The following is a 12,840-nucleotide window of genomic DNA, read 5'->3' on the forward strand; positions in this document are numbered from 1 at the left end:
GCTGGGAATTGAACTCAGGACCTCGTGAAGAGCAGTCAGTGCTCTTGACCGCTGAGCCATCTCTCCAGCCCTTGTTTTTGTTTTTCTCAGTTGTGTAGCCCTGACTGTCCTGGAACATACTCTGTCGACAGGCTGGCCTTGAACTCCCAGAGATCCACACGCCTCTGCCTCTGAGTGCTAAGGTTAAAGGCATGTGCACACCTGACTCTGATTTTATTTGTTGAGACTGAGGATGGGGCTGGAGAGATGGCTCAGTGGTTAAGAGCACGGACTGCTGTTCCAGAGATTCCGAGTTCAATTCCCAGCGACCACGTGGTGGCTCCCAACCATCTGTAATGCCTTCTTCTGGTGTGTCTGAAGACAGTGACAGTGTACTCATATACATGAAATAAATAAATCTTAAAACAAAAAGAAAAAGTCAGGCTGGCCTTGAACTCTGACCTCCCCAGTGCTGGGAACACAAGCCTGGGTCACCACACCTGGTCTTAACTTCTTCATATGTTAGTGTGCTCATATCACCATAACTATTCTCTCATATTCTCTCTCTCTCTCTCTCTCTCTCGCTCTCTCTCTCTCTCTCTCTCTCTCTGTGTGTGTGTGTGTGTGTGTGTGTGTGTGTGTGTGTAAGTAGACTTACTATACAGTTCCAACTGTCCTTAAACTCTTGTCACTCTCCGGCCTCAACCTCCTAATCACAGCGGATGTGGCGATTCCTAACTTTTTGGTTTAAGTTGAAATACAGCGGTGGTGCGGGCTGTGGCTTAGCAGTCAGAGTGATGCCTAGCAGACACACAGACTTGGGTTCAGGCCTCAGTTTTCTATAAACCAGTTGTGGTGCATACTTGTGATCCCAGAGGAGGCATGGGGGTCAGAGGTTCAAAGTCATCCTTTACTTCATGGCACGTTTGAAACCAAAGTGGGCTGCATAAGACTCTGTCATTCGTGTGTGTGTGTGTGTGTGTGTGTGTGTGTGTGTGTGTGTGTATATATATATATATATATGAAAAGATAAGATCCAGTGGTTTTAGCCTGGCCTCTGTTTGCACCACCATTGCTTCTGTCTGACTCTAGAACAAGTTCATCAGTAACGATTATGTTTTAATCATTACCTTTTTTTTTTTAAATTTTAATCCTTCAGCCCCTAGAAGATGCCCCTGATGGAACGGGCTCTGGGAAGCTTCTCTGGCCCCGTGGCTTTGAACAGGAGCTCAAGCCGGAGGCCATTTAAAGCCCTGGCTGTTGTATCCTGAGGACCACAGGTCAGGAGAAGATGTCTGTAATTTTAGACGACGACGTGCTGCTCATCCTGACCTTGGACGAGGAGCTGAGTGCGCCGCTGACTCCTTCCAACGGCCTGGGCCAAGAAGACCTGCCCAGCAAAAGTAAGGGCCTGGTGGGCAGGTGGGCGGGGCTCAGTCACGGCGGGTGGCCTTCAGTCTCCATGAGGAGGGCCCTGTCACCCTAGGAGACTGTGGGTGTCTGATGCCGCAGTCCAGCTGTGCAGTGCTTTTGGGGTCCCTCTGTGCACCCTCTCTTCTTTTTTTTTTTTTTTTTTTTTTTTTTTTTTTCGGAGCTGGGGACCGAACCCAGGGCCTTGCGCTTCCTAGGCAAGCGCTCTGCCACTGAGCCAAATCCCCAACCCCGCACCCTCTCTTCTGACACAGCTTTGACGCTGTGCCAGGAGACCTCAGGCAGGCCTCGGTCTTTGTTAATGAAAACATCTCTCTGAGTCGAGATGAGCTGCTCTCTCCAATGCCTCAGAATGGGGTGGAGGGCGAGCCTCGTGGTGTCGAGCCTCGTGGTGTATTGATCAGGGCTTCAGGGTTTCACGTCGTCTTTCTGGGAATCGACCCCTGCTCCGGAGTAAACCCGAGAGAGGAGACGAGCTGTACGCGTTTTTAAGTGTCTTTCTGGCAGAGGGAGAAGCCTTAAAACCCTTCCTGGTCCCCATCCCGAAACCATGTCTTCATTTGCTCTGGATGAGGGTTCAGGAGAGGCTCAAAATAACTCACCTTTGCGGAGGGTCTAGAGAAGTTTGGGAACAGGGCTTCAGGGTGTCCCGGTGAGTGCAGACAGCCTGCCAGGGTGGAGGGTCAGAGGATGCCATGCAGCCCACACCCATGGGGGAAGATGCCATGGACTGAGTAGTGTTGAACCTGGCACCCCCATCTCCTTTGTCCACAGTTAGTCTTTGGGAATCTCAGAGGCTCCCTGGGAAGGAAATGAAGGAGAACAGTGTTCCACAGTGAGGATGCTGGAGGGGCTGACTCCCTGCACATCACAGCTGCTGCCCCCTCACGCTCACCGCCATCCCCAAGAGGCTGTGCTGGGTGGCCCCAGAGGATCAGGCAGGAAAGAGAGTCCTATTTCTCCTAAGGGCCGTGCAGGCTTGCAGAACCTTCTGGCTCTGACTCCCGGTGTCAACCAGCTCTCTTTCCAAGAGCTCCTCCACAGAAGGCCGTATCTTTCATGTTTTACAAAGGAGGAAACTTGAGGGCCAGAGAGGTTGAGTAAGTTTCCCAAGGCCACACAGCCAGCTAGTGAGTGCAGAAAGATCTGAATTCGGGCCTGCCTGACTAAACTTTCTTCCCTTCTCCTTCCTTTTTTCTTCTTCCTCAAAGTCCTCCCTCTCCTTCCTCCACCTTCGTTTTTTTTTTTTTTTTTTTTTCTCTCTTCTTCACCAGCTCTTAACACGCATGGGCGGAGGGTTGGTTGTTATTTTTATCTGAGTTCATTTATTTGCTGTCTTGAGGTTTCAACCCCGGGGCCTGGCAGAAGCCAAGCTTGTCATGTGACCTCAAGACAGTTACTGCTCCCTGTATTTTACAGAGGAGGGATCAACCTCCGAGAGGTGACCTGACTTGGCCAGGGTCACACAGCCAGTGGCCAGAGCCCTCTCAGCTTGTTCCTCTCATACCACTTTGGAGCTGCTCTGGGGAGAGAAAGAGAGAAGCGGGGTGGAGGGGAAGGGGGAGGGGGAGGGAGAGGGGGGGAGGGAGAGGGAGAGGCAAATGAGTTTTAGGGGACACCCCTTCAGGAGAATATCCGTCACCTGCAAAAGGGAGTGAATGGGGTAGGGTGGCTTGCTTGTGTCTGCCAAGAGGCGGGCCCATTTCTAAATGGCAACCTTGGCTGTCTTTGGGCTCTTCGATCTCTCCAGAGTGCCTGGGCTGGGGGCGGGATGCCAGGAAGTTTCTGATCCTGCAGTCCCATGCCAGGAAGTTTCTGACAGCAACCCTGTTCTGTTCCAGAAGGAGGCCTTCAGCTCGGGGCCACCCGTGAGGCCACCGGGTCTTGCTGAGGTCTGTAGCTGATTCTCGCTTCAGAACAGAAACCTACGTCCCTCGCCGCAGAGCACTGTGTTTTCTGCTTAGGGCACTCGTGCCTCAGTTTCCCCTCTCACACCATTACAGGGTGCTTTCTGAAAGCTCCGAGAAGCAGAGGCTATGTCCCCCATAGCTGGCTGAAAGGCAGGAGCTCTCTAAGGACAGGTGTTGCCTTAGTGGTGGTTTCTATTGCTATGGTAAAACACCATAACCCGAAGCAACTTGGGGTGGGAAAGGCTTCTTCTTAGATTTCTAGGTAGCACCCATAACAGAAGGAACTTAAGACAGGAACGTGGAGGCAGGAACTGATGCAGGGGCTATGGAGGGGTGTTGCTTACTGGCTTGCTCCCCCTGGCTTGCTCAGCCTGCTTTCTTAAAGAACCCAGGACCACCAGCCCAGGGATGGCCCCACCCATAATGATCTAGGCCCCCCCATATCAATAATCAATTAAGAAGATATACTGCAGACTTCCTACAGGGCAGTCTGATAGGCAGCATTTTCTCAAGTGAGATTCCCTCTTCTAAAAGAACTCTGGTTTATCTCCAGTTGATATAGGAAACCCGCAGACCTCTGTCCAGGCGTAGGTATTTCAGGCTCTGATTTTCACATTGTCCTGAGGTTCTCTACTGTCTGAGCTGTCAGCATGAACCACACCCAACCTAGCAATTTCCTCCTGTCCTAAAACTGTTTGGGGACTGTCCCCTCCCTACATGGTGGACTCAAGCGGTTTTGCTCAGTGCCTTCTTTCCTGCCTGATCCTGTTCCTGGGGATAGCCAATGACGTCAGCCAGCCTCCAGTCCAACAAGTCTCCAGTGCTGTGTAGAGCACGGGCTTTGGTCCGGCAGTCGGTTTGGAAAACATTCCTGAGCCTTCTGTTTGCTGGAGGATTCCAGTTTGAGCTGAGAATTCTTCCTGTTTACATAGTCCCTTGGGATCTGTAAGCCTCCCTTTAGAGAGTTAATGAATCACGTCCCTGCTGTCTCGAGAGCCGCCTGTAGTAATGATTCAGCCATCTGGTCACCACCGGGCCCTGACTTCCATTCATCTTTGGACCTTAGCTTAGTGCCTACAGGTGCAGGGACTTCTCAGGCCATGGGGAAAAGGAACTGAGCTGAGTTTCTGGGGCCTCGAAGCAGGTAGGTGTGGCTGACAAATGGCCCTTGTCAGACGTATGTGACAACCTGCCTTGCCTAGAGCCAGTGGCTAGAGACTCATCTCTCCCAATAGATACGTCATGGTCCTGGAGGCCCCAGGCCTCAGTCTGTCATGGCTGCAAACCCTGAAGACCTTCATTTTACCCCAGTTACCTTAAAGATACCATCTTGAACCCCAAGTGCTATATTCTGAGGCTCTGGGAGTCAACACTTCAAACACAGGGATTTACTTCATTTACATTTACTTCATTTGATTTCGTGCGCGCGCGCTTGCGTGCCTGTGTGCGTGTGTATAGACTGTGACACATGTGTGGAGGCCAGAGGATGACCTGCAGGACTCTGTTCTGTCCACTGTGTGCATCCCAGGAATCAAACACTGGTCACTGGACTTGGTGGCCAGGGCCTTTACCCACTGGGCCATTACCACAGCCCGGGAATGTTTTTCATTGTTTTGTTAATGGGGAGAGAGGTATTTGAGCCTGGGTCTGTCTGGGTTGCCAAGGCTGACTCCGGGAACTCCCTGTCTCCCTTGAGTTCCAGGGAGTGGACCACCACACCTCTCTCTCGTGGTCCTTGCGGCCCACAGTGCTTGTAACCTTTCCCCCAGTGGCCCCTGACTTCGTGTGAGGTCTTCAGTTCAGGAAATGCAGGGTTTGGATCTGGTGACGTGCGGACTTTATACAAATCTTTGGCTCCAAGGGCGGCTGGGGGGATGTTAGTGAGTGACTCACAGGCAGAAGGGTGTCAGGCTGATGACAAAGGAGGTAGTTAGGGGTGAGGTATTTAAAACTTGGAAATCAAGCAAGAACTCAGGGAAGGGTCCTGGGGCTGACAGGTAGCAGAGTGGCTAGAGGCCACCAGTAATCTGCATAATCTGCATGTGTTGGGGTAGCGATCTCTGCTGCGTGTGCACACTCCAGTCTATACCATGGATGTGCCAGGCAGCTCCTGGCAATTCACACTGGGACTTGCCCCTTCACACTAAGATTTGCCCCTCCCCCCCTTTTAGCCAACACATGCTTTTGCTGTACCATGGTCTTCTGGCTGCTTTGCTATGACAGTGTTGTAGTTTTGAGGTGACAAGGTGGTCAGGGATAGGGCCTAAGGGGACAGAGCAGAAAGTCTTGACACTCAGGCCTTGGACACTGTGCCATATCTATAGGGAAGGCTGCTGCCCCTACACAGACCTCTGGGTGACACTCAGGCTCCTTCTCTAGAAATCTCATATAGGCTGAGCCAGCTGGTGCCAGGTACCATCTAGATGAGCAGAGCTGCTGACCTCAAGCAGACACGGCCAAGAGGAGCTGGGATGGAGCCCCAGGACTGTTCTGGAAGGGCAGTCAGCTCAACGGTCCCTCTGTGCAGCAGTCCGACTGTATAGCTCTTTCTTAGGCCAAACATCCCAGCATGCTTGTCAAAGAGGCAAGAACCTGCACCCCCCACCCCCAGGGTCCTCCAAGGCTTTTGTCACGTGTAACCTGTGCGGTGGGGTGGCTGTGTGGATTCTGGAGCCAAGCCCCAAGCCTCTGTTCCTAGCTGAAGACATAACTAACTTCTACAAGTTATAGCATCCCAGCAGTAGAGCAGGGTTCTTACAGTTGCCCAGCCAGGGGGGCAAGGACTTGGTGAAATGTTGCAGATCACATGGTCTGTGCATGACACTATGCACAGCTATGACATAAGTAGGTGATAAGGCCGCAGACTGGGCTCTTCCTTGAGACCTGAACCCTCACTCCCATCCCAGCAGGTGCCTACCAGCAGGCAGGGACACTGAGACAGTGTAGCGGTTGTATCTCTTCACTCTGGTCCCAGCAGGTGCCTATCACCACACAGGGACACTGAGACAATGTAGCGGTTGGAATCCAAGCACAATTAAGTTTCCACAACCTCCCACTTACCCTGGCCACCTGGCCCTGCCAGAGTCATTCCTCTGACTTTTATAGGGCTTTACCAAGGCAGAATGCCGGATGTCACCAGATTGTTGGTGGTACCGATTAAAATGAGGGAGCACCCAGCATGCTGAGACGGATCCTCATAATGGAGACGCAAAGCCTTACGCTTCCTGGCCCTCTGCATCTTCATGGGGGGATCCTGTCTGTTGCCTCGGGGCCCCCTGCCACGAAATGCCATCTCTTCCTCTGCATGGAGAAAGCTACTGCATCTAAATGGCAGGCGCAGCAGCTGGGTGCGGGCCGGCACCTGCTGCCCTGTTCCGCCGATCACCCGAAGGAGGTCTGAGATCATACATGCTCTGGAAGTATTTTATGAGCCAGAACAGTTGACTTCCCAGCCTCCAAGTCAGGGAGGGGAGGGACATGGGAGCAGCTGTAGGATTTACTGTGCTGTTGATTTGGTGGTTTCTGGCCCCAGTGTCTCCTGGGACTGTCTTGAGTAACAGCGGGAGGCCCTAGGAGGAAACCCCATGCATACGTACCCTTACAGAAAGGAACCAAGACTGAAGTCAGAAGCACTGGGGTCCTTCATGGTCGGTGATCTGAGGGGTAGGTAACTCTTCCTTCTGGCTGAGTGGATTCCCTGATGGGGGCATTCTCTGGCTCAAACTCCTCTCCCGCTGCCCAGAGTGAGAAAGTTCACAGCGGCCTGTGGGGCGGCTCCTGGAATGCAGCACGAGAATGTCCCCTGTGGCATCGTGACCCTGCAGACATCTAGGTCAGTGCTTTCAAGATCCTCCCACTGAGAGGAATCTGAGGTTTTTCAGAGGTCAAAACCTGTGTCATAAAGGCATGCTTGGCATAGCTCTGTGTCTCCATCAGGGTGTGAAGGTTGAGGGGGCAGGATCCGGGGAAGGGGATCTCACCCCCAAGTTGCTTTCTGGCTTCGGTTTTCCAAACTGAAGTATGTGCCGATCCACGGTCCCGTGTGGCATCCAAGGCGGCGTTCTTCATTGTCAGAATGGCCACCCTGGTGGTGTCTTGTTGTAAAATGTCTGTGGGATCGCCCGGTGGCCTGGACAGAGGGCAAGGGAAAACCCCAGCTTCCTGTCGTGAGCCAAGACTTCCTCCTCCATGCACCCTCCCCCACCTGCCTTTAGCACCATCCCTTTACTTGAGCCTCTGGGTTCGTTTTGGCTACAAAAATACGATGTGTCAGGAATCAAGATTAAGGGCCAGGAAAGGAAGGACCAGGCAGGATGCGCTTGGAGTGGGGAGATAACCGCAGGCCATGTGGATCCCAGATGTTGGATCCCTGTGGCAGGCGAGCAATATGGAGTGGTTGGGAGATACTCCAGACTGGGGGGCCACTGACCATTATGTCTTTGGTTCCTGTGACTCCTGACCTTCTTTGCTTCCTGTCAGGAGTATAGCTGGGGTTGGAAGTCTTGGGCCAGGCACAGTGGTGTGTATAACCCGGGGCCTGGAAGGCTGAGACAGGTAGATCATTGGGTCAAACCCAGAGAGTGTACTTTTGAACACTCGGGGTTGTGGTGATTGAAGAAGCAGCCTTGGACATGCTGGCATGTGTGCTCTCCACTGGGGCAGCTGTCGCCCTGCTCTGTCGTCACAGGGTCACAGGCTGGCACTGCCAGAGCCAGCTAAGGACATCTTAACACCGGCTGCCTCCTTACGCCAGCAGATCGCATCAAGTCGAGGAAAACAGTGCCCACATGGCCAGCCACCTGTCCTGGTCTGAGGTCACCACCCCTGGGTGCCATTCAGGGAGTGTCAGAACCGGTTGAGGCAGACTTAGCCTGTCAGGCAGAAAATGGAGAGTGCAGAGGGGCCAGTTTCTGTCCTGCCTGGCTTCAGGCTTCTTCCTCTTCCTCCTTCTCTTCCTCCTCCCCCTCCTCCTCCTCCTTCACCAGTTTTTATTTTTTTGTGCTATAGCTTCAACCCCAAACCCCATGTATGCCACAGGGGTGCAGCACCGAGCCATACCCTTCTTGCAGTGACTTGCCTTCGATCTTAGATGATAGCGAGGGATTATTTATTCTTTCAGTTTTGCCTTTTTTTTTTTTTTGACAGTGCTAGGAATTGTGGCCTCAGCCACACTAGCTGAGGACTCTGCCACTGAGCTACACGCCCAACCTAAAGGTGTCTATAGGTAGGCGTGTGTTCCATCTTTGATTTTGGGATATAGAGCAGAGATTCAAGGAGTTACATGTTTAAAGAAATAATTGTGTGGGAGTTGGAGGGGTGGCTCAGTGGTTAGGAGCACTGGTGGCTTTAGCAGAGGACTTGGGGTTCTGTTCTCTGGACCCACATTAGGTGGCTTACAGCCACCTGTAAGTACAGTTCCAGGGTGAAATGGCGCCCTCTTTTGGCCTCCACGGGTATCTGCACTCACATCATGCATACACACACACACACACACACACACACACACGTGTGCACACAGATGAAAACAGACAATGATTTTAAAAGTTTTTTAAATGCAATGATTTGTTACCTGGCCCTTCTTAAACCTTTCCCATCTTTATTAGCTAAGAAGGTGATACTTGCTAATGGCCGACTCATTCGTCTTTAGGACGGTGCCCTGGTGGTTGCAGGAAACACCCGAGGAGGCGTTGACAGGCTGGGGAGCATGTAGTGTGCCCATTTTGCTGCAGTGATTTTGCCACTGCTACGAATCTGGAGATAGAGGTTTGCCAGAGGGATCTCGACCCACAGGTTGAGAATCGCCACTCTAGCGATTTTTTAGGTGGAGTGCATATTAAAGGCACGATGACCAGGAAGTGAAAGTCTGTCCCTGGAGATGAGTCAGAGAGAGCTCTGCTGTTGTGCGTGAGTAACATGGCAGTGTTTTGATTACAGGGTGGAGTGGGGAGCCAGGATCCTGAGGGCACCTTGCCTCCACCCCAGGCTTGTGCTGAGGTGAGGAAAGAACACCAGAGTGATGGAGAAGACACAGGTGCCTTAAGCAGGGGCTGCTGTCGTGCTGCAGGGCTCTGAAGATTCACCCCATCTGCCCCCAGAAAGGTGCTGGAAAGGAGTGACAGGACCAGGTGGGGACCAGGGTGTGGCCGAGCATGTACAAGGCCCTGGGTTCAATCCCAACCAGCCAAAAAAGGGGAGAGGAGTTGGGGGAGGAAGAAATGACAATGTGGTAGCATTCCAGGACACCACGGTGCCTGTTTGGTTGGGCTCAGTTGGGCTCAGTGTTTAGTGGGCACCTGAGTAGTCAGGTAGGCATTGTGCTTGTTCTAGCCCGAGCCTTACCTTCTGAAACCTCAGTTTCCCACATTCTCCTATGTGCCTAGTGCCTTAGGTCCAGAGTTTGTAGTCCTTGCAGTGAGTTCCTATTGTCCCACTGTGGTAGGAGACATTAGAGCACAGGGAGACATCGCTCAGCTAGAGAGGGCTGGATCTGTTCAGGCATCTGGGTGATCGAGGGCAGGCCTTCTCAAACTCTTTCTACTTACAAACCCTTCTTCTTCTTCTTTTTTTTTTTTTAAAGTCTTACGATTTATTTATTTTATTTATAAGTACACTGTAGCTGTCTTCAGACACACCAGAAGAGGGCATCAGATCCCATATACAGATGGTTGTGAGCTACCATGTGGTTGCTGGGATTTGAACTCAGGATCTCTGGAAGAGCAGTCGGTGCTTTTAACCCCTGAGGCATCTTTTCAGCCCCCTAACAACCCCTTCTTTACAACCTTTTTAAACATTTGTTTACTGTGTGTGTGTATACACGTGAACATGTGGTAGTCAGAGGACGATTTACAGGAGTCAGTTCTCACTTTCCAACATGTGGGTCATGAGCATCAAACTCAGGCTGTCAGATCTGAAGGCAAGGGCTTCACCACTGGGTCATCGTGGTGGCCCAAGAAATTTATTTTAAAACAATCCTTTGAGATATCTATCTATCTATCTATCTATCTATCTATCTATCTATCTATCTATCTATCTACTAGTATATATATATAATTTTACCATTTATTAAAGATGGAGACAGATTTGCATCCTGAGTAAGACGGACGGGATTGTTTGCTTTAACATGCAGGATCAAATCTTGGCTGAGTACTTGACACTGACGGATGCAGGGACTCTGTTTCTGAGAACTGATCAATATTTGGAGTTGATCGTCAACACGGAGGACGCTGCTTTGCATAAACACTTAGTGCACAGTGGCAGGAGCAAGTTTAGCCTCCTCTCAAATGGTTGAAAATTCCTGTCCTAATCCTAGACCAGAATTGACTTAGTGCTCTTTTTTTTTTTCTTTTTTTTTTTTTCTTTTTTAAGTTTAAGAAACCCAAGTTAGCAACTCGGCCATCAATGTTTAAAATCGAACGCTCTGACAGTACAGTCCAAAGTTACGTGTGCTGGGGAATGGCTATAGGAAAAGAATTTAGAGTCTTTGGTTTTCGTAACTAACCTGTATTCAGTTAGGTCACCGACACAAATTTAAAAAAATGGGATCTGGGGAGGGGAGGAGTCAACACTGGGATGAGGGACCAGGCCTCTCTGGCAAGGGATATAGACAGAAGAAGTGTGGTGTGGCCATTGGTGCAGGGCGGGGAAGATCGTAGTGAGGTCAGAGGGTGTAGAGTGTGGGGAGAGCCTGGCCCCTGGCGTCAGATCAGATGAACGTGAATCCAGCGCCCGGCCAGCACATCTCTCGTTCATGAAGAGATGGTCACACTAAGACTGTCCTTGGAACGGTCAGTCCTGAGGTTGAAATGGAACCCTCCGAGCAAGTGCATGGCTTGTGCTATTCCGGGTGATGGCTTCTGGACCTCAGCTTACAGAGAGGCCATCCTGCCGTGAAGTGCCTGAGCGGGGAAGTGTGTTAGGTGGGTGTTAGTGCCTGTGACGATGTGATAGATGCTTGTCCAACAGGGTGGGTTAGTCTTAGAGACTCTGCCCATGTGGTGTGGCGGAGCCAGGTTTGGGGGTTTACTCTCTGGTTCAGGCTCCCCAGCATTCCCTGAGCTCCCCACCACCACCACCACCACACAGGGCCATATGCATTACGTCTTGCCCATCTGCACAGCCTGCACGCCTAGCACCCTCCTGCTTCAGAGGTGCTAGGGAATATCTGGGCCATGGTGAACTGCTTGCAGGACTGTCCCAGGCCACTGTGCCCTGGCCAGGGAGGTTCTTAGATTAGTGTCATCCTGGCAGCAGGAGGCCAGAAAGCAGGAAGTGAGAGCCACCCTCCCATGCCCTTCCTCATCCAATCCGCCCAGACCCAGATCACAGAGGCCTCCGAGTCTAGCCCACTGTCCCAAGCACCTGCTGTGGCCCTGTTTCCACCCTGTCCCCAAGCCTCCATCCTGACCAGGGATGGGCAAGTGTCCCACTGCTCAGCGGAGTGGCAGAGCCCTATGACTTTTCCCTCACAAAGCAGAAACCCGCTCTCCAACGCTTTGAGGTGTGATGTAGGGTATGGTTTCTCTGTGGAAGACCCCGTTATAATCAAAGGGACTCTCTGGAGAAAGTCGTGGAGGTGTCCTGACCCACCTGCCAGTCCTTCCCCATTCTCTGCAGGAGTCACCCTCGCTCCTTGGGTGGCAAGCAAGTAAAGGGGCTACAAGCGTGCCCTTGGGGTGTGTTGTGCACACGTGTCGACATTACAGGCACGCACCCCCACTCATACACATGTGGGGTTTGTTCCCGTTCTGCAGTCAAGCTTGTGGAGATGTGGTATAGCTGGTCTTTGCTACTTTGTGGGTTTTTCTCCCCATATTTATCTCCCCCAGTTTCATCCCCAATCACTAGATAAGAGGGGAAGGAGAGAGAGACAGAGACAGAGAGACAGAGAGATAGAGACAGAGACAGACACAGAGAGACACAGAGAAAGATCTGTGAATCTAAGTTTTCCCTTCTTGTTTCTCCTTTGAGCACAGTTACTAACAAACTGTGACCAACCCCCTTGAAGACCTCGTGGGGGCCCTAGCATTTACACACCCTCTGTAAATTCCCAGAATTCCAAATGTCACACAACTGCAGAAACTGTCTGCAGCTGGCAGAACCACACCTCTGCTAGAGCACAAGGCTGCTGAGGACAGTCTGAGGAAGCCCTATATCCACACATCTGGGATTAAAACAGAAACATGTTCTTGTAATATTTCTGTGTTTTTTTTTAAAAACAGTAATCAACATTCCAGAATTCTCACTATAATGTGGGAGGAAGGCATCAAGCCACAGGGCCTTTTCCTTTGGCAAACGCTTGTGGGTCTCCTTGGCCAGGTGACAGAGAAGGAACTGGTGATGACCCCCAGGGCCTTGTTCTGGCTGCCTTAGACCAAGTGTCTGCTCAGGTTCTAGAACATTCCACTAATAGAGTTCAAGGCCAGCCTAGGCTACAGCGTTGTGACCTTATCCCAGAATAAGCAGAGGGGAAGAAGACAAGTTGATGTTGGCAGGTCGTCTGGGAAAAGATGAAGAGGAGAAG

At 51.5% G+C, this 12,840-nt stretch overlaps 1 protein-coding gene and 1 long non-coding RNA gene across 5 annotated transcripts in view; one reads left to right on the top strand and one right to left on the bottom strand.

Annotated features, from left to right (window-relative positions):
- Tpcn1 (two pore segment channel 1) overlaps nt 1–12,840 on the top strand; it is a 56,368-nt gene that overhangs the window by 2,552 nt on the left and 40,976 nt on the right. For all 4 annotated transcript variants that reach the window (XR_015633870.1, XR_015633869.1, XM_087577684.1 and 1 more), the window contains 1 exon segment: nt 1,139–1,382. Coding sequence is in view for 2 of the 4 variants with exons in the window: in XM_087577684.1 (XP_087433810.1) it covers nt 1,271–1,382 (112 nt within the window). In the remaining 2 variants the exon portion in view is untranslated.
- Nucleotides 1,381–7,538, bottom strand: LOC120095848 (uncharacterized). The gene is made up of 3 exons (XR_015634790.1): nt 7,301–7,538; nt 6,917–7,097; nt 1,381–2,211 (listed from the first exon to the last, which is right to left on the bottom strand). It is a non-coding gene; the product is annotated as an uncharacterized LOC120095848 (long non-coding RNA).

Source organism: Rattus norvegicus, chromosome 12 (genome assembly GCF_021556685.1).
Source record: "Rattus norvegicus strain SHRSP/BbbUtx chromosome 12, alternate assembly SHRSP_T2T, whole genome shotgun sequence".
Classification (NCBI taxonomy): Eukaryota; Metazoa; Chordata; class Mammalia; order Rodentia; family Muridae; genus Rattus; species Rattus norvegicus.